This window comes from Physcomitrium patens, chromosome 12, assembly GCF_059467195.1.
Source record: "Physcomitrium patens ecotype Gransden chromosome 12, ASM5946719v1, whole genome shotgun sequence".
Lineage (NCBI taxonomy): Eukaryota > Viridiplantae > Streptophyta > Bryopsida > Funariales > Funariaceae > Physcomitrium > Physcomitrium patens.
In genome coordinates, this window is record NC_143421.1 from 16,565,163 (window position 1) to 16,592,596 (window position 27,434).

The 27,434-nt window shown below is 38.8% G+C and overlaps 4 protein-coding genes across 12 annotated transcripts; 2 read left to right on the forward strand and 2 right to left on the reverse strand.

Moving 5' to 3' along the window:
• The first annotated feature begins 3,496 nt into the window (after positions 1 to 3,496).
• LOC112289352 (small ribosomal subunit protein eS21y) lies at positions 3,497 to 4,605 on the forward strand. Its single transcript, XM_024534504.3, has 3 exons — positions 3,497 to 3,631; positions 3,976 to 4,108; positions 4,428 to 4,605. Exons 1-3 carry the CDS (start codon positions 3,582 to 3,584, stop codon positions 4,488 to 4,490), a joined length of 246 nt encoding a protein of 81 aa, XP_024390272.1. The 5' UTR covers positions 3,497 to 3,581; the 3' UTR covers positions 4,491 to 4,605.
• Positions 4,606 to 7,168: 2,563 nt separating this feature from the next.
• LOC112289792 (protein IQ-DOMAIN 18) lies at positions 7,169 to 11,605 on the forward strand. Of its 3 annotated transcripts, none has more exons than XM_024535389.3 (6): positions 7,169 to 8,259; positions 8,993 to 9,196; positions 9,298 to 9,543; positions 9,758 to 9,985; positions 10,088 to 10,204; positions 10,318 to 11,605. In XM_024535389.3, exons 2-6 carry the CDS (start codon positions 9,047 to 9,049, stop codon positions 11,281 to 11,283), a joined length of 1,707 nt encoding a protein of 568 aa, XP_024391157.1. In that variant the 5' UTR covers positions 7,169 to 8,259; positions 8,993 to 9,046; the 3' UTR covers positions 11,284 to 11,605. The 3 variants fall into 3 exon arrangements, with proteins under 3 accessions (XP_024391157.1, XP_024391156.1, XP_024391158.1); XM_024535388.3 differs by lacking the exon at positions 7,169 to 8,259 and adding an exon at positions 8,271 to 8,550; XM_024535390.3 differs by lacking the exon at positions 7,169 to 8,259 and adding an exon at positions 8,355 to 8,521.
• A 310-nt stretch (positions 11,606 to 11,915) lies between these two features.
• Positions 11,916 to 13,887, reverse strand: LOC112289793 (CAAX prenyl protease 1 homolog). Its single transcript, XM_024535391.3, has one exon. It carries the CDS (start codon positions 13,402 to 13,404, stop codon positions 12,118 to 12,120), a length of 1,287 nt encoding a protein of 428 aa, XP_024391159.1. The 5' UTR covers positions 13,405 to 13,887; the 3' UTR covers positions 11,916 to 12,117.
• Positions 13,888 to 24,069: 10,182 nt separating this feature from the next.
• Positions 24,070 to 27,034, reverse strand: LOC112289456 (uncharacterized). Of its 7 annotated transcripts, none has more exons than XM_090255045.1 (6): positions 26,689 to 27,034; positions 25,647 to 25,844; positions 25,359 to 25,463; positions 25,097 to 25,222; positions 24,858 to 24,970; positions 24,070 to 24,637 (listed from the first exon to the last, which is right to left on the reverse strand). In XM_090255045.1, exons 2-6 carry the CDS (start codon positions 25,672 to 25,674, stop codon positions 24,530 to 24,532), a joined length of 480 nt encoding a protein of 159 aa, XP_090111171.1. In that variant the 5' UTR covers positions 25,675 to 25,844; positions 26,689 to 27,034; the 3' UTR covers positions 24,070 to 24,529. The 7 variants fall into 7 exon arrangements, with proteins under 7 accessions (XP_090111171.1, XP_073393675.1, XP_073393674.1 ...); XM_073537574.2 differs by lacking the exon at positions 26,689 to 27,034 and adding an exon at positions 26,378 to 26,682 and having other exon boundaries at positions 24,858 to 24,910; positions 25,097 to 25,219; XM_073537573.2 differs by lacking the exon at positions 26,689 to 27,034 and adding an exon at positions 26,378 to 26,682 and having other exon boundaries at positions 24,858 to 24,919; positions 25,097 to 25,219.
• Positions 27,035 to 27,434: the final 400 nt, after the last annotated feature.

The following is a 27,434-nucleotide window of genomic DNA, read 5'->3' on the forward strand; positions in this document are numbered from 1 at the left end:
CTTGTGATCTTTGTGCAACTTTCTCAGTTCGTTTTTTTACTACTGTCAGCGTCTATCTTTGATATCAGGCTATTCTTTCTTTCTTGCCTTCTTTTTCCTTGTCCGTGTTCTTCTTGTGAGTCTGCCGCGATCTCTTTGCTCTCGTATAATTTCAGTGTGACCCTAATGCCGAGATGTGAGGTTTCCAAAGCGACACGTAAGCTCTTATAGTATCTCCGTTGTTGACCATATCAAAGTGGTTAAGCTAATTTGAAATTTGATCAGATTGGTAGTTAAATGAAATGCTTTTGATCATGTAGCTGGAATGTTTGATGCAGAGCAATGTTTCGACTTGGCTATGCGTACCGTTTCTGTTTTCTCGCCCGAAGTCTAACTATCTTAAAGATTGTCATAATCAATTACTCATCTACTGCTCTTGATATGGGTATCAGGCAATCTGCTTGATCACCTGCTGAAGTGTATGTAGCAATTTGTGAGAGTTTTCCCTCGGTCCACCTGTTATAAATATCACGATATGTCACTTAGTGTGGACCTGGGTAGCTATAAGGCATAGGGGATTACTGCAGGAATAGTTCGGTTATCGGAACGTGCAGCAACGAATTTACAATCCAAATTAAATATGCATTCCCGCTTGTAGATAGTACCCTGAAGAGCATCACAAAAGATGCCCATGAAAATCAGACCTTTATCGAGCGCAAAGTCAATCTTGCATAGTCTAGGGTTTTGGAGGCCGCCATTAGGGTTACAAGCGTGGCACTGGTCGGCGGGAAGGCTATGATCCGCACGGGGATGGGGAGAAAGGCAATGGACGTGATGCTTCATCATTCAGCGCAGGACTAGGTTTGTCATCGTTGCAAACCTTGACCACATCGTATGAGACATCTTGACCAGAAATTGTTCGACATCACCGACAATAAATTGATTTTTTGAGTTAGTATATCATTTCAATGCTACTACCCCTTGCAATTGCGAGAGATCCGGGTCAGCGATAAATGTTCTACGACCAACTTGTTCCAGCACACAACTTGTTGGTGAACATGTGACAACTTCGTTTGCAATCAAAGCCATGGCGTGGATGAGGATTGTTGCATTCGAAGCTGTCATGATAATCATACATTACGCACGTATAAGAACTCTGCGGCAAGTAGAGCTTTCTGGGATGTAAAATCCTCAACTCATGTACTTCGATGGGTCACACCATGTCGAATAATACTTCCAATCTTCTGCCACCTCGACCACCTGAATTGACGGGTTACAGATCAAAACGCATCCGAACTTGAATAATTTACATCACCAAAATCGGTTTTGTTCCATCATTCCTGTTAACAATTATCCACTGTGGCAATCACTCGGTTTGAGGAATGTTGGATTTTGTTGCGTAACTTCTGTAACAACTGCGACTTCTTCGACTCGATTGGAATCCTGTCTGCGAATGTTAAAACCGCCTGTCCTTGTGCCACTGATTCGCCTAGAGCAATGTTGCTTATGGTGAAAAGTGAAGTAACCAATGCAATGGTCATACACGCCCACGGATTCTTTTTCGCAAAAGTGGCTGTAATTTGAGCATAGTAATAAATCACGGGTCGGCACCGGAGTTCCATCACCATATTTAGAGGTGCAAGCGTAATATAAGCTTCCAGCGGATTGGTCAACATTCCAAAGAACACTGGAGCTACTCTACCCGCTGAACCTATTCAACTTTACCTACAATCGACAGAAGGTTTTGATCGCCATCATTTCAACAACCACGCTTCAGTTGACGCAACATGAAAACAACTCGAGCCAAACAGGTGTAATCTTTTTCAGTTGTAAGTCTCCCGTTTGACTGCACACATTGTCCATTTTTGCACTGTAACATTAACGAACTCTGACCACGTTGAATCTCAGCAACCTAACGCAATAAATCTCGATGATCGTGAATTATCTGCAAAACCTGCTGATTCTATGCACAAACGCTGGATCATGGAATCGTGGGCGTGGGGTGCCGTTTCAAGCCGCAAGCATCCGGTGCATCGAGTTGGGTCTGAACACAACGTCGATCTGCGTGCTCGTCGTCACGTCACGTCACGTCTCACGTTTCATGGTTGGGGACAAGGTCACGGTGGAACGGCCAAGATCATGAGCAGCTGGAAAATCTAGTTGCATCCAACTTGTAGTGTTGATGCGATGACGCATCTGCGGCGTACTGTTTCTCGATCTAGATCTGATTGCGATCGATGCAGTGCAAGGCTTGTTAGAGGTAACGTCTGGAAGCATGTGTGGCTTTGAACATCATGCGGTATGCATTCTATTTCTAAATATGAGAGGTTTTTCCTCCACTTTCATGTCATGGTACAAAAGTTTTACAGAGTCTATGAATTGGGTCAAATTGTTACTAAGTTCTGTTTGTGTGTGTGTGTGGATATATATATATATATATATATATATAGATTCTGTCTAATTCTTATTTCAAACCTGTATTATTTTACCGTATGTTGTATTCTTAAAAAGAAAACACCAAATATAATTTTGGAACATGTTTATAGTAAATAACAAGTTATTTAAATCTTCATGAACTAGGAGATGATACGATAGGAATGATATAAAAAACAAAATCAAAAATAACATATATTTATGTAAGTATGTCTTTGTGCATTAATTTTTTATTTGATTTACATAGTGTGCATTGAATACTATAACAAAACGTCATCAACTGTTGAGATACTTTTCATTGAAAACTACCTGCTTTGATTTGACATCATACAAAATTTATTCCCAAAAAATGTACCTAAACAAGAACACATGTATACATAAATACATACATTTGTCTTGGTATAATAAATAATACAGATATTTATGCAATGAGTTTGTGGGACATGTCTATTATTTTTATTTGATTTTACCAGATTATGTTTTAATATATATATACATACACACACACACATAAGCATTCTATTTTACTTATTATGTAATATTATACATGTACATATAAGTATACTTATTAAAAAAATATCATATATATATATATATATGTATTAATGAATAATAATAATCAAAACATTAAAATTTGTAAGAAAAAAATAAAAAAATTTAAATACATAGTTAAATTTTTAATTCTTCTTGAAAATATGCATCGCTCATCCATTTAATTACTTGGTTGTTTTGTGAGATCGAACATTTCATACTCATATCTTTGTTCTAATCTTATTTTTAGATTAAATATAATTCCCTTGCGCATGGAAGCATTGGTTAATTTTCCATGTGCAATTAAAAAAAAATCACATGAACATTTGGTTTCAATAAGTAAAAGCGTTGGCATGTGTTCGACGAAGAGAAATGGGCCTCAAACCTCCGTTTGGAATCGAACGTCAAGTTCCCACGAAACGTTCCCAAAGAAGTATAGTCTATCAGGTCCGCGTTTGGTTCTGTTCCCGGAGTTCACAATGTGCTCAACGGGCCTTCCCCAGAACGCCAGGATAAAGCCTCAAACCCTAACACGAAAGACCCCTTTATCTACACACTCGTTGTCGCTGTGTATGCTTCGCAAGCCTCTCTCTCGTCTTTCAATTTCTGCGTCTCGCTGATCTCGCCGATTTCGCACCATGCAGAACGAGGAGGGCGACAATGTGGATCTCTACATCCCCAGGAAGTGGTGGGTTTTTTTTGTTTCATCGTCGTATCTTCCCCCCATTTAGAGTTTTTCTTACTTCTACTTTCCTCCTATTTGATAAACCCTAGATTCATTCCGGATTCGGCCCTGAAAGTAGCATAGTGGCGATGGTATGCCTCATTTGGATGTTTCCTTCTTTTCTTAACATCCGTGCTTTGTTCTGCTTCTCCGTGTGGATTTCGCCTTTAGGGTTTGATTTGTTTCTTTATACGTACGGGCTTGGGTCCGCACGGTTTGTTTTGATGCTGCAATTTTAGGGGTTAACTTTAATTGTGGTATTTTTTTTTTTTTTTTTTGGTGTTTTTTTTTCTTTTTTCTTTTTGCAGTTCTTCAACCAACAGGTTGATCACTTCCAAGGATGTTGCCTCAGTTCAGCTCAATGTGGGTCATGTTGACGAAAATGGTGTCTACACCGGGCAGTTCACCACCTTCGCCCTATGCGGGTTTGTTCGTGCTCAGGTGGGTATACGTTTTGATTTTGCAGTCAATTTTTAACGCGTCCCACTTGTAGACTTCATGTTGTGACGATGTTAGAGGATCTGTCTTTTTTTAAATGTGTCTACGGGGTGATTAAGGGTAAGTGTCTGGAAGTAGGTTTCTGTCCAAGCGCAGTATGTCCTGAAATGGAAAATGTATTGCTCAGGATGCATGACCACGTTTAGTTAGGGTTTCGGTCTTTCTTCGATTAGGCGATTTAGGGTTTGGCATTTGACATTTGTATCTGAAGTAGTTTGCAAAGGGAGATTCGAAAATTGAATTTGTTTTGTTTCTTGTGCAGGGTGATGCCGACAGTGCCTTGGATAGATTGTGGGCGAAGAAGAAGGCCGAGCTTGGACAGTAGATGGAGTTGACCTCCCTTAGTGTAATCACATATACGCCAGTTCGATTTTCTACTGGGCTTCATTGTAGTTGAACTTAAGTAATGAAATTCGACTTAAGTCAAAATGAAAAGTGAATTTTAAAAGTGTACGGTTCGATGTCCATGCATTGATTTACGTGTATTTAGCTACAAAGGTTTGACTCTCATATTTGAAAAGTTCAATCTAAGATCTACTTGTGGAGGCAGTGTCAGCCTTCCAAATTACGTGTTCTGAATATATGGTTTTTCTACCTCAAAGTCGTCTTCATGTTTTTGCCCGTGCAAGGATTCCCGCATCCCGTCAACACTTGTCTGAATGAGCTCACTTTGGCTAACCCTCAGACCAACACGTAGCTGCACCAAGTACATACTGTCAGACTTGGATGTCTAAAACAATCGGGCAATGCACCTCCGTCTTGTCACATATGTTTCGACTTAGTTCAGTGTTGCTAACAGGGCCATCACATTCCATGTTGAAGCAATAGTGCCTGCCTGTCGTTACTCTTTTTCCACTTACCTTATAACCGAAGTCTCCATTTATCAGTGGAGTCGACCGCGGAATTAGGCTGCCAGGTCTAGTGATTAGAGGGTAAAATGTCATTCCAGGATAATAGATGAATTTTGTTACGTCAAGTCACTGCGTTGTCGGATTGCTAATTAATGTGATGAGACATATTTCCTCTACAGTTAGAAACCATTATGAATACAGCTTACTTTTTTCATTGTCACACCTTGTGTGTTGCAGTGTCCATGTACATACCTCTTCATTTGTTTAATATATTTAATGGAACTATATCTTATTCTATTTATTTCAAACTTCAATCTAGGACTCATGGAAATCCACTCACTTTGACGAACAAATCATTGCTTTAAAATATCTTGAATATTTATCTACTCTTAAGAGCGCATTGCGATATGATGGAGAATGCTATCTTAAACAAGTTCGAACGGACATGAAACACCACCGTGAAACATTGCGGTCTGCATTCAATGATATTAACACATTACACTTTATACATCATGATTTAAGGTATTTGTAATAGTGCTGATTTCTTTTACTGTAAGAATTTTCTTTCAGATATAAATCTCTCTCCCTCCCATTTGAGTTTTCATACGATCATTGCTTCATCTTATTTTAAATAAAAAGTTCTCAGTAAAATAACTCGTAGTACCAAAAAAAATACCTGTGAACTTTATACAAAAAATAAAAAAATAAAAAAACAAAAATAAAAAAAGGAAAATAAGTGCTGCTGTGAGCATGCAATATTCAGATCCGAAGTCCTCAGAAAAAATCTTACTCAGCTGCAGAAGCCCATGTTCAATGACTCCTTTACATTTTTGTCATCAACTAACAATCCATGAAAGAACCCACAGGTTAAAATGGCTTCGAGATCGAACAAAACTTTTTTAAAAGCTTGTATGTCACAACATCCTTCTCAGACGACTTCTAGAATTATCCATCTTATTTCATCAAAGTCATACATACATACATACATACATACATACATACACGCTCATGTTCATTCAATACATACATACATACACGCTCATGTTCATTCAATACAATTCTGGAATTAGCTAGTAAGAGATCAAGCTGGGTAAACTTGTGACACTATGGCCGTGAAGGTGTCGCCTCGCCGTGGAAGGCTAGATTCCGTTGCAGCCCGGATTTGGCCTCGGCGATGGCGATGGCGACGGAGTTGTTCAGAAATCACTGGCGAGAGCAGGGAAGGGAAGGGAAGTAGAGAGCGGTGGCTGCCGACTCCAGAGTTTCATGAGCCCAGCCCGTATCCATCTCAACGCTTGTGCGTGAGTGAGTAGCCACGCCCCACGCGGAGGCGCCACTGGCATTCAAGGTCGGGAGCGTTATAGCAGCTCCCCGCGCCCATTTGCAGCCTGACAACCATTCATCAAGTCAAGTCGCGACTTGGTTGCTTTTTCTCGCGGTTCCGTGTTATCTATCCCTCAACCCGGACACCAAGCCCCTCACGATTCACGTTCCCTACTCATGAGCAATCATCCTTCCTTTCCCCATCGTCGCTCTGGTCGCTAATCATGCCTTGCAGAGTCCCCCCCCCCTCCCCCCTCTATCCCCCGAGATTTGCTTCCGCAACGCTCGCTGGAACGAACTGCACACACACACAATTTTCGCGACTCTAACGCATCCCGTTTTTGATTTCGCTGGAATTTTTTGTTCATGCTTTCTTAAAGTGTTATTATATTTATTCCTTGATTTCCTCGTTTAAAATTTTCTTATTTAATTAGACAGATAAGTAAAGGGTGGGTTTGGGAACTGTCATGACCAGTCTCTGAAGTTTTCGCAGATGGGTTCACCAGATAAATCTTCTCTGGTCAACTGCAACCAATCGCAAAGATCGATCTCGTTAAAGTCCTGTACAAATGCTGGAACTTGAATGATACCCTCTTGTGCTTGACAGCACTAAAGAGAAGGAAATGTTTGCATTTACTCACTCAGCATTGTCTGTGTTTGTGCCAATGCAATGCCACGTGGTTCATTTTTTTTATTTATTTTTATTTTTTCTTTTCCCAGATTCGGTAGTATTGATTTCAATGTGCAGGAGATGTGAATATGCTTCATTGTGTAATGACAACTGGGCTGATAATCACCGTAGCCAGCTTTGTTGTGCCTCTCTCATGTCGTGACACACTCATTGTCTCATAGCGCCATTACCGAGGTTGCTGGAGTCGCGCAAGGACTGTAATGGTCGTCACCTCCTTCATTGCCCTGAGTACGGATTACGTGGTAGTGGTCGCTTGCGTGTGGTTGGCATTTTCCATCTTGCGCAAAGAAATTGGATTCCGAGAGCTCGAAGTCTTTCCATGACTGTGCTTTTGGATATTGTGTGTGCACCATCGTCATCTCTCTCACAGTTACGTCTGAGCGTGGGAGTTTTTATGCCCAGTTGAGCTGGGTATTCCGTCCACGTTGGGTCGCAGAGGAAGCGTATGTACAGTAACAATTGGGGTAGTAGATGGTTCCCCCTGGCCCTGTAATGTCCGAGCTCCCAGACGTGTGAGACATGCGTTGAGCAGAAGTGGCAGAGATAGCACGACTAGCACATGCCTCTCATTATCTGCGACATTGCCCAGTCCTGCGATTTGTATCAGTTCAAGAAGCAACGACTCCACCGACTCTTTTGCCTTTTCTGTCCTGAGCCATGGTTCTTCGGACCCCGACCTGGCTTGAATAGGTCACTGAAGGGAAGTCTTTTTACATCTCGGTGCACACACGTCGGGGAGGCACTGATTCGTTTTTTCCAAGCCTCATTTGCGAAGACGGCGGCGCTCGCAGCCTGCCTAGGTTCATTGGAGGCCATTTCTTGTCAGCTAATGACAATGTGATACTAAGAGAGAGAGAGTTGGATGGCGGTCGTTCAGGGTTGACCGCACGGCTTCTGCTTGGGGGAAGCCTTACGACATTCTTACAACAGTGTCTGCAACAGAGCAGGCGCTGAACATGTAGCTCAACAGATGTGACGCGCTCAGCATGTGGTTCTGGTGTGGAGGGCGGGCCCTGGTATCTGCTACATCGGTGTCCTGTGTGCAGTACTTGTTTTGAACTGGCGCCAAACTGGTGGAACTTCGCAGGTTCTGTATTGTGTCGTTGGTGGATGATGTAACAGAGGATCTCAATTACTCGTCGCTGCTTACCCAAATTAAGATTCCACATGTCAGAAAGAGTGATTCCTGCGGGCCATCTTCAACCACTTTCCAGCCTTTGAGGCTCCAGGTTCAACTGTGCCTCGCTCCCTCATATTCTTTTTGCAACTGGCTATGGCCATATAGTGTTGCTAGCTAACGCATGGATCCCTCTGTGCCCTCGCTGAAGGTGTTGAGTCGTTTGGTGCCTAGTTCATGCTGTATGCAAACAAGCCTATATTGCCGTCGTGACAAGTCCTCTCGTTTAGCCTTACATCTCCATATTACTCCATATTACTGTGTTGAATGTTTCTTTGATCACGGAAAGACACGGTGCGGGAAAATGGTCAAATGTAAGGACGCCTTGTCCCAGCTTCGCCAGGTCTCACTCCACGAGTACCGTGTACATTTTTTTCTTGGGGAATCAGTAGCAACGGATTTTGCGCTGTTATGCCGACACTCGTACAATATTATTAGATCTCGGATGCAAGCGTTGTATCCTGTCTCTCTTCTGTGGTGGAAATGTGTAGCGTGATAGTGCCAAATATGGATAATGCACGTCTTTCATACAATGCTTCCTCTATTCTATCGCAAATGTTTGGCTTCGATCGTGGTTTTAGTCGCCGATCACTGCTTTTAGTATTGCGCAAGTTTCTTGGCGGTGCTAGCTACAATGGCAAGTATCAATGACAAAGTGGACGGGGAAAGGGACATTGTAGTGCGTTTCGTATTCTTGCAATCGTACACACACAAACTGAGTGCTATGAAACAAACCCATGGTACTCAAGCTCTCGTTCTGACATTCATGGTGTTGAATTTTGTAGTTTTCAACGGGAGTGCAGCGTGGGCATTGCTGCAGCGGAGGAGGTGGTGGAGAAATGGGGAAGAAGGGATTAACATGGTTCAGCGCTGTCAAGAAAGCATTTCGGTCGCCTTCGAAGGATAGAGACAAGGACAAGGATGCTATCAAAAGTGTGACCAAACTTGTGGACCCAGCTGGAGGCTTCCTCCCAGTGGAAGCGCCTGCGGTAAGAGCCTTTCTGGTAATTCGACATTGATAAAGACAAATCTCATCTCTATATTTTGCCCTGCCCAATGAATTTCTGACACTGTTGTTTCGTGCTGCCAGCTTAAATCGAAGGGTAGGAAGAGATGGAGTTTTGGCAAGTCATCGCATCAGCCATCTTCCACTGGAACACAGGATCGCGCAGCAGAGAAGAAGGCTGAAGACTACAGGCTCGTTTCCTACAGGACGCCGGATTTGTCTCGAGCAACCAGCCGCAGTGCCACTCCCCTGCATCACATAGTCTCACACATTTACTCCCGTGAAGACCTAGCAGCCACAAGAATACAAGCAGCATTTCGGGCATATCTAGTATGCACTTCAAAATTGAAAATAATCACTCAAGTTTCACTATGAGCTCAATATTCTCAAAATATTGCGTCAAAATACATACTTCTCAAAAGATCTACTGTTGCTTTCATTGCGGAAATCTGTCAGGAATTTACCCAAGTGGATATGCATTTCATGTGGCGAGCTTCTTTCATTCTACTTAGTTTTCACACTTCTTTTTTGGCCTGCGGTGCAGGCACGTCGAGCATTGAGAGCTCTGAAAGGATTAGTGCGATTGCAAGCTTTAGTTCGAGGACATACAGTGCGTCGGCAAGCAACGATCACACTGCGTTGCATGCAAGCGCTGGTGAGGGTGCAAGCCCGTGTTCGTGCACGGCGAGTTCGAATGTCAGAGGAAGGTCAAGCTGTGCAGAGACAATTACGTGAGCGGAGGCAATTAGAGTGTCGACCTAGGAGATCCACGGTATGTTCAAGCGTTGTCAATACAGGCGGTGAGATCTTGTATTGAAATTTGAGCATTTCAAAACTCGGAGGAATTTGAACCACCCAAACGATGAATTTGCAGGACGGAGGCTGGGATGATAGCACTCAAACCGCAGAGGAGATTCAAGCTAAATTACAGAGCAAACAGGAGGCAGCCTTGAAGAGGGAAAGAGCACTGGCATACGGCTTCTCACATCAGGTAAGAAATCTGGTATCTTCAGACGTGCTCTTGTGATGGTTTCAATACCCACAGGCTACGGGTTAGCACCTGTGCTTTGTGCAACCGATTTATTCTCGATCTTGATTACACAGTTGTGGAGGGCGGACCCGAATCAGACGTCACAGCTCTACATAGATTGCGAGCCAGATAAGCCGCATTGGGGATGGAGCTGGCTGGAGCGGTGGATGGCAGCGCGGCCCTGGGAAAATCGCGTCTTCGACACCACGTCCGTTTCGAAGGATGTGTTCGACAGCTACTCCGTCAAAAGTGCTGATCATCACGACTACATGCCAAGAAAACACGCTGACAATGGTCCTCGGCTCAACAAACTGCAAACCTCGCACAAAACCAAAGCACCCCCTCCAGTTCAAACAACATCCTCCAGAACAGAAATGTATTCAATGAACCATCTTGACCCTCACAACGGCCCAGCCATGTCGGACTCGTATGGAAACGGGCATATCCACCACAGTCCGAGTACTATGCAGAGAACCTCAAGTCAGGGAAATTTCCATCCTCCGATAACCCCACCTTCGGCGTATATATCGACCCCAGTGCGCGTACGTTCAGCAAGTCCTCGCACCAGCGTGAGAAGAGAAGACATCGAAGAAGGGGGAAGCACCATCTCCGCCACAACAGCTCGGTCTATGGCTTCTGGCCCCCGATACGGTAATCGTTATAGCAACGCTGGATCCGTCATGAGTCGAGACGACAAGAGCTTGGCAAGCTCTCCCTCGGTTCCGAATTACATGCAAGCTACGCAATCTGCCAAAGCTAAGGTGCGCTCTCACAGCACTCCCAAGCAGCGACCCAGAACGCCGGAGAAGGACAATGCGTGGGCAACGAAGAAACGCCTTTCATTGCCAATTTCAGAGAACATGGTCCCTACCTCGGGACCCATAATCCTGCGGCCGTTCCGTCCCACCCCATATGCGCAACGCAGCCCCAGTCTTCGCAACGACCAGCGATCTGTGTCGTCGCTCGGCAACAGCAGTCACCAAGGTGATGCTACCCCAGCCTCCTCCGAAACATCAGGTTTGAGGCCACTGTACCGATAGATCTTCAAAGAGTAGTTAGTGTAAATAAGGCATTGGGTCTGCAATCCTGTAGAATTGAGTGAACAAGCTTCAAGATGGAGGGACACGGTGTTCATAACGTACGGCAAGCCGCTGTACAATCCTTTTCTTAGAAGATGATTGCTCCCTACACTGAAATTTGTCGATGTGTAGCCTGAGTTTCATCGTCAATTGAAGGATCTGAACAGGTGTCAGAGCACTTAGAAGAGCCCCAACGGTATAACGGTATGAGATCTGACATTTTTTTAGTGTGTGGTTCCTCCGAAATTGAACACATGAATAAAACGAAAACCGTACGCGATCAGTCTTCGGCCTTTACTGTGTGCTATAGCAACCTTAAGACTTTCTGTTTGAAAGTGTACTACATGCCCACACCGACAAACACATGCAGATAGCTGCTGCCACAGCTAATTGATGCATCTTCACCGCTCTCAAAAGCTGCTCCCAGTATGCAACCCATTGGGTATACGGAATATCCTGAGTAAACAAAAAAGACCGGATGCCCTAACGGATTACCAACATGATCAGCCAAGACTTGTAATCGATGCCAAATGCATCTCTACATGCACAATTACAATCCAGTTGCAAAAAAAAATCTCCAGATTGCACTATCAGACTGTTAATCGTCATTTTGTCATCCAAGTGAAAAAGAAAGGTCCATGCTTCTTACTGTTTAAAGAATGAGTGTTCATGTACTATTCGTCATTCATCAGTGAATTCTACAGTGGATGTGCTAGGACATAGCTCATTTTGTTTCTTTCTCCTGAAGAAGCTATATTCCTACAAATCTCAACTACGGTCCGAAGGGGGTAAGTTCTAATCCGTTTTCTTGGACGTTTCATCAAGAGCTTGCAATCGCTCAACAAGCGGGGGGTGTGAATGATGATACGCTGAATACCACGGATCCGTGTTCATGGCAGACAGATTCTCCTCCTGCAGCTTGATCAGGCCAGCTCTCAATGGCTCTCTGTACCCTAATGAGCGGGCGAACGCATCCGCCTGAAATTCGAAGGCTCGGCTCAACAGGTTGAGAGCAAAGCTTACAAGATGATGGAAGGGCATAATAGTGTGCTGGAATAGGATCAGCCCGATAAGCACTGGCTGTGTGGAGAAACCGAAGCTCAAAAACAGGCCACTAGAGTTCCGAACAAGCGTATAGCCTCCGAATTGCAACAGTGTAAGCACCTGCATGGCCAGGAACGAGTACATAGTGTGGCTCAGCTTCCAATGGCCAAGCTCATGAGCTATAACTGCCACTACTTCTTCCTCATTCTTACATTGCGATATTAGAGTGTCGTACAGAACGATGCGCTTGCTGTTGTAAAATCCATACATGTAGGCGTTGCTATGGCTTGACCGAGTAGAACCGTCAATTACAAACAATTTCTTCAATGGGAAGTCCAAGGAGGATGCCAGCTTCTCGATCTTGGCACGAAGCTGCCCTTCTGGCAAGGGTGTGAATGTGTTGAAAAGAGGCGCGATGAGAACGGGATATAGGGCCATCAACACGAGGGATAACAGCAACATAAAGGCCCACAGATAGAGGGCAAGATATGGCCCACCGTTCTGCACAATATAGATAATTGCCGACACTATGGGTGGGCCAACCACCATCATGAGAGCCAGCCCCATGATCATATCCCGTAAAAACAACCATATGGTTTGCTTGTTGAAGCCATGGCGGGCCTCGATGACAAACGTGGAGTAGAGCGAGAATGGAAGCTCAAGTATCTGCGACCACAACGTGGTCACCGCAAGAAAAGAAAGCGTCTGCAAAATTTCGCTCTTCTCATCAAACCCTAGCTTCCCTACTAACGATCCACTCTTATCCCACGCCCACGGCAACAACCCCAGCAGAAGAATTGCCGATTCCTCCACGATATTCACAGCCGCGTGCACAAAATGGAATCGGCTCTTGTCTAAGCTGTACGCCTGCGCTTTCTCAAATTTCTCTTGACTAACTATTCCCTTGAGAGGCGCTGGCAGATTGGACAGCTTGAGCGCCCCATGTTGCCGAATGTCCAAATACGTCTCCAACATGTACATAAACAGCATAAACCCTACCACAGCTTCCAGGTAAGGGAACGGCGCCGAAGCCTCCATTTTTGCAAATGTAAATGCGATGCTCACAGAAGAGGCAGTTACATACTCCACACCCGAACGACAACAGAAAAAATAAAAATAAAAAATAGAAAATAAAAAACAAACAAACAAAGAACGATCAAACTAACAAACAAACAAACAGACAGACAGACACAAGATCCACACTCCACAAGCAGCAGCCACACCACCAACAGCACAAAAACTGCGATGGTGATGGCTATGGCGATGCATATCAAGCCCTGACCAAACCCCGACTAACTCCACAACTCGCTTACCAATCAAGCAAGTTCTCTCGAACCCCTAAAAACCTCGCAAAACTAGTAAAATAGGGAGCCATAGATCTCTCTCTCCACATAACACGCTCCACAGTAAACTCCTGCTCCCCCAGAGCCCCACCCACGTGCCTGAGCCTCATTGTCTGTCTCACGCTCATAACATCCTTTCGCAAAACTGAGTCCCCTTTTCTGAAGACCCCACTAAAACACCACCAGCCCACCTGCACGCTCTCCGAGACTTTCTATTTCTTACCGGAAAATATAAAAATAATAAAAATCAACACAAAACAGAACAGAACAGAACAGAACAATTTCTTTTGACTTTATTTTTGACGCTTGTTGAACCGAAATTATAGGGTTTAGAAGGGCTGTTGTTGTGGGTTTTCTCACATTTTCTATGCTTCCATTTTGTTTTGTTTATTGTTTTGTTTTTGTCGAAATATGCTTTTCAGTAAAAGCAGGCTTGGTCATGAATGAGGTCTAACTAAGCCTTTGAAGGCCGCTGCCTCCACCTCATTTAGAATCCTGAGCGCGGATGAGTCCTCTGAGATCCTCGCGCTTTCACCCTCCATTGTCACAATCCAAAAGACGCGGTTCTGTCACGAACAATCCCATTCCAGCAAAAACACCACCTCAGAAACCCACAACTCAGAATCTCATCTTCTGGGTAACTCTTACCAGCAGCATTGATTGGATCGATGGTTTGACGAAGTCGAGGGAATTGATTCAGGTTCGATGAATCTATGATTCAACACTCAACGCCCGACTCATAGATGTTAGCATCCCAGAGAAGACGAGGTTTCAACAACCGGCTTCTGCGTCACAAAGCAAGATATCGTTCTGCCGATCCATCACCAACACCTGGAAATGGACCACGTCCTCTACGTAGCATTGCGAGTAGACGATGCGCAAGAATGTTTGTTGCCATGGCTTTCCCCGAATTGTTTTACTGCGAGACCCAGAGATGTGTGAGCTCGTGAATCAGAGAACTCGCTGCTTTCGTCAAAACTCTACCGATAATGCGATCCACCCAATCAATCCTTGCTACCACGGATCATGAATCATGGAAAGCCAGCAGTTTTAGTTTTGGATTTGGATTCTGTTTATGTCTTATGTTTTTTGTTTTTTTTACCAGAGTGTGCGAAATTCCAGTGTGTGTGGTGTGTGTGTGTGTGTGTGTGTGTTGGCATGGGATGCTCTGCAAGCAGCAGCACCCACAAGATTGAACTGGTTTTTTTTACAAAGCTTTTGTGCCAAGTCCGCGGTCCCTGTTTTTTTATTTGCTTCGTCTCTTCAGGGATGGGAATACAAATGTGGTTGGAATTGCTTCTGTTATTATGAAATTAATTGGTAAAGGAATTAATTGAAATGCTGGAGGACTGGAGATTGACTTGCATGATACACGTGAGTGTTGTGATCAACTCATTGTATGTATATTATTTTTAATATTTTTAATACAACACAATAAAATTTACTTTCGAAGTCTTCTTTTGTAAAAATATCTAGGTCCAACAACAAAATGATTAGATTGCTCTTATTTATTGGTTTTTCCATAATTGTTTTCTATTGTGATTCTACTTTTTGCATACAGATAATTACTTGGTTTCATTGACATAGAAATACCTTGTCATTAAGATGTGTTATGTGAAGATAATAGTAATTATATCAATTGTGAATTTAATTGCATGAATTGTTGTTGGACACATTTGTGAATAATTTTAAGTATACAGAATTACAAATCAACTGACAGCTACATTTGATACAAAACTTTAAAAAGGTATAAAAAAGTATTTAAAAAAAACAATATTTTTTGTTGTGCTTAAAACATGCTATTTTGCATTTTATGTTCAATATTGAAATCTATGTGCATTATTCTTAAGATTTAATTGCATGACTTGCATTAAAAACCTACTTGAATTACATATTATTGACTTGTTACACACTCAAAAATCTAAAGAAGCCCTTCTTACTAAAAGATATAATTAATGTATTTATTTTTTGTACAAATGTGTTTCTGTTAAAAGCATTTATGCATGTATCATACATGGTTTTAGTTTTTGTGTCTACCAAAACTAAAACTTGCTTTCATCTAATATATAAAATATTAAAAATTCAAACAAAGAACATAACATTAATAAACATCTTTTTTAAAACTACAAATAATTGATTCAATTCTTAATAATGATTTTAGAAAGATGGTTCAGAGAAAATTTTAAAATAATGCATTTAAACTACTTGATCTTGTTTATAGATAAGAGGTGTAGAATACTCTTAATTATTTAAGTTTTTTAATATCTATTTTTATGAAATAGATATCATTTTAGTTAAATTTATGTTCTCATTGATAATATTCTCTTATCAAAAAGAAAATCATTCCTTTTTGTATTTACAAGCTTATAGTTACCACTGGAATAGAACGTTAGCTCTGAAATTATTCTATTATATCAAGTCTTCATAATACATATATATATATATATAAAGATTGAAAATAAAATTATATAAAGATGTTAAGTAAATTATAAACATCACAACTAGAAATAAAAGAAGTGTGCATCTATAATCAATAAAAATTATGATAAACATCTTTTCAAAAATTTCACTTTGTCTTGGTTTGCAAATAATTTAAATCCTTAGGCTATTTTTTGAAATGCATTTTTATCAATATTCATATCAACATTGATAATTTTTTCTTGTATTAACTTTCAATTTAAATAATTCTTTTTTTATCTGTTTAGTATTTATTTATTTATTATTAAGAAAAAAAATTAATATTAATTTTTTAAAAAGATAATATATTAATGGATAATCAAAGAATAAAAAGTATCAAATTATATATATATATATATATATATATTAAAAATAATCAAATTTTAGAATAGATATTGCTAAATACAAAGAAATTAGAGAGTTTTCAATAACAACAATAATACAAGAAATGTATTTACTAAACCAAGAATAGCTTTGATCTTACCTTCATATAATCCAACTTCTAGAGAGGTTATGAGAAAACTTCAAAAAACCATTAGTTTTGCAAAACAAGTATCCAAGTTGTAGAACACTTTTGTATTAGCTTTTAGACCTAAAGAACTATTATAAGATTTTTTAATGACTACTTGGTGCATCTAAAGGCATTTATAAATCCAATCACTACATAGAAAGCTTTAATGATGTTTCTTGAATTGTAGATATTTTAAACTTTATTTTTGATTTTAATTTTTTTATTTTGTTTAATCATGTTTTATTTAAACTATGTATTTTAAAAATCTTGTAATTCAAAAAAAATCAAAATCTTTAAAAACCATACATAATTATTTGTTTGTGTTTCTTTTAGATTCATTGCTAAAATTTATATTTCTTAAAAAAAGAACCATAAGATTATTTAATTATCAATTAGATTTTGTTTTTTGAATATATCTATAGAATGAATTTTTAGATGTTTATTATGTATGTTAAATTTTAATAAAAGAAATGAGTCTTTATTTATCAAGAATAAAAAAATTAGCAAGGAATAATTAAAATAGATTATTATATATTTCCTTAAAGTATTTTTGATTAAGATTATTTAAAAATCTTGTATGAAGTATGCACATTTTGAATGTAATATTAAACCTTTTATAGTTGTAAACATACTCACAATCTTTTAACAAATATATATATATATATATTGAGAATATTTAGAAAATCTTGAAAAAAATGATTTAAATAATAAATTGATAAATTTGAAAAATAAGTTAAATCATAAATGTTATGAGTATCTATTGTTGAAAATAAAATTAAGATCAAAGATTGTACATATTTCAATGTGAAGGATTTTCTATGAATTTCCATGAATTTCTATCATCTATAAGAACCAATTATATAGATATTAATAAAGAGTCTTAAAAAAATGACGCATGTATGCAAATGACTTGATAATTGTTGAGAGCATTAAATGTAGCTAGTGTTCTTCATAATATTTAGTGTAGTCTACAGTAAATATTATAGCTACAGTACTTGGAATATAGTAGAGAGGAATTGTTTATCCTCTCTCCTTTTCTTTTTGTATATGAAATACAATCAGATCAATTGACTTTTGTAGGATGCTGTCTCTCTCCTTAGGAACTCTCTTATATGTGTCTGTATTACTTACTATTACTCTTGTGTCTTTCTAAACATTCTCAACATGTTATCAATATGATTTGCTCCTATACACTATTGCAATTTTTTGCTCTAATCTTGACTCTTCAAACTTGTTGCTACTCTTACTCCATGTATGATTTTTACTACTTTGGTGTATAATTCATGATCTTGCTACACTTTTTGTTGGTCCTTCACACCTTAGCTACTTGCTTAGAGCACTTGCTCCACTCTGTGCCTTACTTACTTAGAGTACTTGCTCTAGCCATGCCTCCCTCTACATCCTACACCTATCGCCAAATAGTCGCCAAAATAGCTACCAATTGCCACTAAACAACTATCAACCCTGCCGTTGACTGTCGTTGCCGCCTTGCCGCCTCTATTGACTACCATTGCCGCATCACTGCCACCCCTTTGTTGCTGCCACTATTGACTACCATTATTGCCTCGCCGCCGCCATTGACTGCTGTTGCCACCTTGCTGCTGCTACTTCGTTGCTATAATCTACAAGCTTATTCAAAATAGTAATAATATTATTAATTAATTAATTAATATTTTTTATTTTAATTTCAATTTTATCATTTTATTTGATTTTATATTTTAAGGTACATTTTATTCAACTTTTCTAACTTGAGCTTGTATTATTTTTACAGATTTATTTATAATGAGTGCTTCAACATCTTCAACTGCTTCGACTATGGTTCCAACTATCATCAGTGCATTTCAACATTTTCAAGCTCTTTTATTTCCACCATTGATTATGAATGGAAATAATTATCTATTATGGGCAAAAATAACAAAAGTAAATTTATTTATAAAATAACTCTCAAATGCTATTATGTTCGAAGAATCTCCTATAATAAGTATTTCTATTCTTCTTGCTATCCATTGAAAAGCACTTCTTCTCCTTTGTCATCATCTTGTACCTATATTACAACATCAATATTTAAAAATAGAAGATCTTATAGAACTTTGGAAGAATCTTAAATCTAGGTTTGATTATCAAAAGACCATTTTCTTTTTGCATGCATGTCATAATTGGACACATTTACATGTATTGGATTTTCTAAATTTAAATGCTTTCAATAGTAAAATGTATAGTATTGTCTCACAATTACGATTATGTAGACAAAGCATCTCTAAAGAAGAAATGATTGAGAAAACTCTCTCTACATTTCTTCCTATATCTGCTGTGCTTGCACAATAATATAAGCATATGAAATTTCAGAGTCATTTTGATTTCATGTCCTATCTACTTCTTGCGCAGAAGCAAAATGAGCTACTCTTAAGGAATGCGGAAGCTCATCCTATTAGAACTATAGTTCCAGAATCTCATGCACTTAATATTTCAAAGTCTAAGAAAAAATTATATAAACATGGAAAACGTGCTCATAAGCATCAAGGCAATCATAGTCATGACCATTTCTACCCATATAGAAAGAATAAATGTTCTACTATTAAATATAGTAGAAATAAAAAATCAGAGATGCGTTCTTGCGATAAGTATGGGATGATTGGACATTTAGCACATGTGTGCCATACTTCAAAATATTTTATTAAAATATTCTAAGAAGATAAGAAACTACAAGTTGAGGCTCGTGAAGTTCATATCATTGATGCGTCCATAGATTCAATTGGTGTTGATGATTTAAAAGCTTATATGAATGACAAAACCTCTAATCATGAATCAAATGATCTGCTCATTGATTTACTAACAACACATACTATCTGATGAGATAGACAATTTTTTTATTGAAAAATCTTTAACTTTGCAAACTAAAAATATGATGACCATGGCTAGAGCAAATGCATTTCATTTCTAAAAAGGCACATCGATGGTAAAATTACCTGCAGGTTCCATCATAAAATATAAACATACGATTTTTGTATCCTTAGCACCTCGGAGTTTGATCAGCTACCGAGCTGTACATATCAATAGTTATCAAGTCTCAACCACCATTTTAAATAGAAAAGAGGTTTTAGTTCTTGTGAAGAATTATAGAGTTGTTAAAAAAGCTTTTGCTACAGAAAATGGTTTATATCCAATTTTGATTTGGCCTCCTATTATATTTAATTTTGCATCATCTATCACAAAGAGTCGTGCTTTTCTCTAGGATGGACGATTGAGACATCTAGAATCCACATCATTTAGAAAGATCATTCTATGTATAAGTGGGCACAATTTAAAGTATGTAGATGTAGAGTTTATAGAATTATGTTGTGCATGCATGCAAGGTAAGATAATTAGTCTGCCTTCAATTTAGAAACTCTTACAAGAATTACCACTAATGCTTGAAAGGTTGTATTGTGATATTTGTGGTCCTATTAATCCAATATCGAGACCATTTTATTACTTTTTGGTCCTTATTGATGCATCAGGTAAACAATCATATGTTTCATTCTTATTAACCTGAAACATAGTATTTACCAATCTTATATCTATGCTTATTCATTTTTGGGCATATTTTCTTGATTATCATATAAAATCATTATATATAGATAATGCAAAAGAATTTGTATTAAAGTCTTTTGAAGACTATTGTATTGTAATAGGAATTGAGTTGACATATTGTGTTCTATATGAACATACTCAAAATGGACTTACAAGGTCATTTATAAAGTGTATACAATTCATTACCTGCCCATTCCTCCTTCATGTAAATTTACCTGCATATATGTGGCATCATGCAGTTTTACATGCTGTAGCATTAATTTGCCTCTCCCTTCTTCTCTTCAAATTGTTTCACCACATGAGCTCATTTCAGGTCGTATTCCAAATGTATCTCACTTACAAGTATTTAGTTTCTATGCTTGGATTCGAGTACAAGAACTTCAACATTGTACTATTAGACCTCATCGACAAGAAGGCATATATGTTAGTTTTGATTCACCAAACATTATTTGTATTGTTGATCCATCAAGTGGCATATTATTATGTGCATGTTTGCAAAATAACTATCTTGAAGAGAATGTATTTCCATCTCTTCAAGGAAGAGTATCCAATCAACAAAGAAATGAAGTACTTGTATTTGAAGCATTGAAAATGTTTACAATGAATCTCGATCCTATGACATCTTTGATTGAAACTGAAGTTGTTAAGATTTTGCATCTAAAACAGATTACATATGAAATACGTAATGGCTTCAATGATGCACTTAGAATTACAAGAGGTCCTATTAATGAGGCTCAGAATCCACCTACTCAAATTGCAATTCCATTGACTATAATACCTCAAGTTATAACAACAACAACAACAACAACTAAAAGAAGTTGTGGATGAGATAAGCAATCACGTAAGAAGAAAGCTATAATACTGAATAATTCTAGTATTATTTTTCAATATACTGCAACTCATCTTGCAGGACCATCAATTCATGATGATATATCCATGCATAATGTACCTTCAATTCCTATGAAAAATAATTTTGAAATTGGAAAGAATAAGGATAAGTTGAATAAAAAATTATCTATTTTGTATTGTGCTCTAGACGATATTTAGAATAGACCATCTATTACGATAGATGAATCATTTACATGTATTATTATAAAAGCCTTTTTTTGTGAGGAAGACGAACTTAAACCTCAAACCATCGAAGAAGCAATGCATTGCTCTGAATGGTTAAAATGAAAAAAAAAAAAAAAAAAAAAAAAAAACTACTATTGAGGAGGAGTATGTCTCTTTGTATAAGAGGAAAGTCTTTGGTCCAATTGTAGACACTCTTACATCTTGCCTTATGAGATATAAGATAGTATTAATATGCAAGCAAGATGCTCAAGATCAAATAACCTTCTATAAAGCTCGTCTTATTGTCTAAGAATTTACTCAATGATTTGGCATTGATTATGAATCGACATATTTTTCAATCATTGATTCAATTATATTTCAATATATTATTGGAATGACAGTTCATGCCATCCTTGAAATGCATCTAATGGATGTGATAATTGCATATCTATATGGTTCTCTTAATGCAAATATTTATATGAAAGTTCCACCTAGCTTGGAAACAGGAACTCCAAATGGACTTGCTCTAGGACGATATCATGGTATTAAATTATGTAAGGCCTTATATGGTTTAAAACAATCTAGACACATGTGGTAACAACATCTTTGAGATTATTTAATTATACATAGGTTTGTAAGTAATCTACTAATCTCTTGTTTATTTATCAAATGAGATAAAACTAGTTTTATGATCATCGTTGTATATGTTGATGATCTTAATCTTGTGAGTACTAAATTCGCATGCATCGCAACTACTTACCTACTTATATATGAATTTGAGATGAAAATGCTAGGAAAAAAAACTTTCTACATTGTACTTCAAATTATGCATCTCACAAGTGGTAGCATTTTTTTCTACCAACTAACATATATTAGATGAATCTTACAAAGATTCAATATAATTGATGCTTATCCATTGTCAACACTAATGGTTGGATGTGGTTGTCATGGTAATGATCCATACTGTCCATGTGAGGAGGAGGAGGAAATATTGGGAGATCAATATCCATACCTTGCAACAATTGGAACACTTTTATATTTGGCTACATCTACAAAAGCATATATTGCATTTGCAATTAGTGTTCTTGCAAGTCATAGTGCACGTCTAATATTACAATATTGGAATGGCATCAAACATTTATTATGTTATTTAAAATGTACTAAAGACTTGAGATTATACTACATACAATTTACAGATCCAAAATTGGTTGGATATTGTAACAACTAAATTTCAAATAGGATATGTATTTTTAAGACATAGAGCTGTAACATCATGGAAATCAATGAAACAAACTATAATTACAACTTCATCCAACCATGCAAAAATTATTGCCTTACATTAAGCATCTCAAGAATTTATTTGGTTGTGATCAATTGATAAATTCATTCAAACAACTTGTGGATTTTCATATGATGATTCTCCAACTATCTTGCATGAAGACAATAGTGTTTGTATTGTACAAATGCAAGTTGGTTTCATTAAAGGTGACATGACAAAGCATATTGATTCAAAGTATTTTAGTTATATCTATAACTTGATTATTAATTAAGCACTTATAATTAAGAAAATTACCTTGTTGATCTATTCACCAAAGCTCTTCCATTGCACAACCATCGTCAACTTACTTATGGCATTGGTATGCAACGACTTGCTTTTCTTGAATAAAAAAGTTAATGAATTCTTTAAATAATTAAAAAAAATGATGTTGTATTCATTTTCCTTCATCTATGATTTTGTCCTTGAATACAATAAGGTTTACTAAATAAGGTTTTAATGAGGCAACCATTGTTCATCTTACGAGATTATAAAAAAGTATAGATCATAATTCTATATAAATTTTATATTATGTAAATATTATGATGAGTGAAGAGGAGTGTTGAGAACATTAAATATAGGTGGCGCTCTCCATGATATTTACTATAGTCTATAGTAAATACTATAGCTACAGTATTTGGAATATAGTGGAGATGAATTGTTTATCCTCTCTCCTTCTCCTTTGGTATATGAGACACAACCAGATCAATAGACTTTTGTGTGAAGCTCTCTCTCTCTCTCTCCCCTTAGAAACTCTCTTGTGTGTGTGTATTACTTACTACTACTCTTATGTCTTTCTAAACATTCTCAAGAGTAACATGCTCATAAAATTTGTCTCACAATATCTTGTACACTGAATATTGATGATTTGTTAAGAGCTGGGCGTGGGTGGGACCATGTTTGATAAGACTATCCTTACTACCAGCAAGTCAATTAGTTCTTTGTTAGTTTTTTATGGTTCAGAAGTAATAAATTAAGTACCTGTCAGCCTCTTCACACTTTATTGTGAACAGGTGCAAACAATTTGTATACCACACAAATACATTCAGCAGCAGACTTCAACTTCCTATGCAATTAAAAGCTTGTTTCTCAATGTTCCATAAAAAAAATGCAGATATTACTGCCATGTGAACCTTTGATGGACGTGGGTATCAGCGTCTCAACCTTCTTGAAAGCCTACTTAATTATTTATGCCTGTCCAAGAGATTCAAACGTTAATAATGATACACATCGCACCACCAGCCATCCATGTAGCTTCACAAAATATTCGAATCAAACCAGAGTTTGCAACATGTTGAGCATTGCAGAAAAGGATGAGAGATCCTTTCAGAGCTAGCAAACTCATGTATTGTGAACTGAGACATTACTGCATGCAAATTGAGACATTGCAGAAAATTTTAGTCTGGGAAAGCACACGTCCCGTATCATGGGTTCAAACAACCGCAGCCCCGATGTAGTGATAGATAAGACAAGCATTTATAATGACTTGGCATCTTATTCTACAAACACTGGTTTTTTTGTCAATCATAAAGACGATGTATCTGCACAACAGATCAACTTAAGAACTGTACTTAGCGAGAGAATGAAATTGAGAGTTGAATGTTGTACTGCCACAGAAGAATGCTGATCATGGAGGGAGTTAATCGAACTCACTTGGACGTTCACAGATCGAGGTCCGTGAATAGTGCTTGGATGAGGAGATCCTATACGCCGTCCTATTTCGTAATGGTTCTCAATCAGATACAGTGGAATTAAAAAAATAAATAAATAAATAAATAAAAAATCTTTGCAAAAACGATTTTGAAGAACGGTGACAATGATACACTTGATATGGGGCTTGTCCTTCTGTAGGTAGCTATGATGCTGATGTCCCGTTCGGTTATGTGAAGCAAGTGATTTCATTATCCACTCGATTCATAAGTTGTATTGCAATCCTGCGTTCCGCATTAGGCAACAGAACTCCTTGAAGTTCAAGAATCCGTCTTTGTCCACGTCAAAAGTCTCCATTATCGAATGCACAAGCTGCATCAGAGAATCCATTCATGCGCACTATTTCAAGCTCTTCTGCTCAAATTTCAGAAGAGGAAACAAGAGTATAGTTGCAGCGAGGTTCAAAGGGGCAAATCAAAGGCGAAAACACACAATTCACTAGTTGAATGAGTAAATCGGCCACCGAGAGGAGCATTGTCTTTGGATCATGCAAATGTAGACGTAGTCATGGGCACAATCAGGAGAATTTTACCTTCTCAAGTTGGGAATTCGAGAGGTCTTCACCACTTGCAACTCTCATAGCATCTGCAACCTCTGATTGAGAAATCATCCCATCATGGTCTGAATCGTAATAGTTGTACAAAACTGCATGGAATCACCAGATCAAGTCGACTATAAGTAAAGCCATGGACACATGCTCCAGTGGGCAGAGATTACAAGCTATCGAGTATAGCAGACTTTGTCAAATCCATAAAGGTAGAAAGGGCTAACCTCGAAGTTTAGAACTAGGTGTATTAGAAGCCCTAAATGACTCGATCCCCTCACAAAGCTCCTTACAACTAACGCTGCCATCCCCATCCTTGTCGATGTAATTGAACAACCCTTTCACATAAGCTGCTGAAACACATTATTGAATAATTAGCTTAAAGTGTTACGGCACAAATCAGTTCATATTGTCGTACCCATCCAGACATTTTCATCTGATGAGGCAAACTGAAACTCTGGATCTGACTAGGAAGTAGAATAGACCTACGATTTCCAAGCAGGTCGTTGAATTTTCTTGGCGTTAAATTCGGCTGATCTTTCCCTGTGACCTTTTCAAACCTCAGTTTGACTCGATTCTCCTCTTCCCGAGACACTGGTGCCAAAAAAAAGGTAATGAAGAGCAAGCATCGAGTGAACAATAAATACGTCCTTCTCTATTCTGTGAAAACTCAATAAATAATGGTTCATGAATCAGATAGCCAATACCAAAAAGCTTCACTATCATAGGATACATGGTCAAAAAAGAAGCACTAAATGACGTATCTGTGGTACTCACACGCTCGAGTGGAGTGCGAGTTGCCCATAGTCTCCCTCACGTTATTCCAAGCACTCTATGTAATCCTCTCTGCATCTCTTACTGTTGAGAAACTCGTCCAGTGACAACTCTCCTCCTACCCTGGTGGCCGTGTTACTTTCAATTTGTGACTTGAACGTCCTTCCTTTCATGGGGATCACAACCCCATATACATCAACCCTGCATCAAAAATTTAGCACTCTCACCATGTCAGTGAGACAAAGGCAAGGAAGTGCACAGAGTCACTTTGTTCTGGCTATGGACAGCCATAACCAGAGCAGAGTTAGTTGAGAGTGTTGAGCTCGTTTCGTGTTCTTGGCCATCTTTTTAAACTTCGCACGATCTTCTTTTCAACTTCATCGCTGCCACAGTTACGTGGGCAACTGATAATTCTTTAATGACTGTCGGAAAACCTGATATCGTGAGACCTAGCCAGATTCTTAAATGCGTGGGAAATCGAGACGAATTACACCAATGATTGGAAGCATTTTTAGGCTACCACGTTGATGACCACATTCACTGTAACTTCACTCCGCTTGCAGGTCTGATCCTAAATAGCATTAATGATTTCATTTTGATAGGATTTGAGTTAAAACATGACCCTAAATTTCAAGAGTTTCCACCCACATCGTCACTGCTCAAGATTGTAGACACCAGAATTCAGTTGTCCCGCGATATATTTGAAAATTCAAGCAATGCACGAAAACATATACCTGCATGAGCTGAAAAATCAGTTCCGCTGCATCGAATTCTGTTCATGCTGATCCGAAGGACATAGGAACATTAAGAACACCTCTCTTGTGCTTGACAATCTCAAATGCACTTGGAAACCGTTCATCTATGCATCGCGATGCTCCACAGAGCAGTGGCAAGGAAGCTGACAAAAAGGTTCACGTTCACAGAAGCGCTACGTACAGAAGCAGGTGGGAAATTCTTTCTTGATTTAGGGCATTGGGCTTAAGCCAAGCAGATGAAACAGGGCACGCTGGCAAGCGGAGAGAGTGGAAGGGATGCGAAGGGAGACCTTGTTCACCAGACTTGTCGACAGAATGTAGTCACTAACGACGTGCTTCACGCGAAACTTTTCATGAACTGACCACCTCTCGTTGTGTGGCCAGGAGTTTGCCCATACGAATCACGTAGCCAACAGCGTAGCCCACAAATTTACAGGACTAACAACGATCATTCCCAAACGGTTGTTCCACTTCACCGACTGTTGTTGATATCCAAATACGATAAAAATACTTGCGCTTGCAGCACTCAAATCGACGACTTCGAACTGAAACCATTTCCCATTGTCTGTGGTTAGGATGGTTACAAGGTAACTAAACGTGAAGGCGCCAGGATTGTTGGGGCAGTAGCCAGGGTTTCCAGAAACCGCAAAACATTTAACTTTCCCACATGAGGCAACAGTCCACATCATCTTAACAGTCCGAAACAGCCGAACTTGCTGTACTCAACTGCACATCATGCTCCTTCGCTTCCTTAGGTAACACTTACCGTTTTCGTGATCTTACCGATGGAGACCTGTGCTATACGGCTGAACGGGAACATCAAATTGAAGACGCTGAACGGAATATTGTGACTCGATCTATTGATTAAATAGAAAACGACCATCAGCCCCACCGCATGACACAGACTTACTATTACTCCAGCAACTGTACCCCTCACAATCGACACAATTGTCCTTTACTGGAACATTAAAATGTCACATTATCAAGTACTAGTGATATCAGTGCTCATTTGCTGTGTAAAACGCATATGTTGAGA

Bases quoted from the DNA above. Each gene is read 5' to 3' on its own strand.
- LOC112289793 (XM_024535391.3), bottom strand. From the start codon at position 13,404: ATGGAGGCTTCGGCGCCGTTCCCTTACCTGGAAGCTGTGGTAGGGTTT.
- LOC112289456 (XM_090255045.1), bottom strand. From the start codon at position 25,674: ATGGGCAACTCGCACTCCACTCGAGCGT. The intron at 25,464-25,646 runs GTGAGTACCACA...TTTTGGCACCAG, and splicing joins CTCGCACTCCACTCGAGCGT to TGTCTCGGGAAGAGGAGAAT. The intron at 25,223-25,358 runs GTAGGTCTATTC...AATGTGTTTCAG, and splicing joins CAACGACCTGCTTGGAAATC to CAGCTTATGTGAAAGGGTTG.
- LOC112289352 (XM_024534504.3), top strand. From the start codon at position 3,582: ATGCAGAACGAGGAGGGCGACAATGTGGATCTCTACATCCCCAGGAAG. The intron at 3,632-3,975 runs GTGGGTTTTTTT...TTCTTTTTGCAG, and splicing joins CTCTACATCCCCAGGAAGTG to TTCTTCAACCAACAGGTTGA. The intron at 4,109-4,427 runs GTGGGTATACGT...TTTCTTGTGCAG, and splicing joins GCGGGTTTGTTCGTGCTCAG to GGTGATGCCGACAGTGCCTT.
- LOC112289792 (XM_024535388.3), top strand. From the start codon at position 8,332: ATGGATCCCTCTGTGCCCTCGCTGAAGGTGTTGAGTCGTTTGGTGCCT. The intron at 8,551-8,992 runs GTCTCACTCCAC...TGAATTTTGTAG, and splicing joins CCTTGTCCCAGCTTCGCCAG to TTTTCAACGGGAGTGCAGCG. The intron at 10,205-10,317 runs GTAAGAAATCTG...TTGATTACACAG, and splicing joins CATACGGCTTCTCACATCAG to TTGTGGAGGGCGGACCCGAA.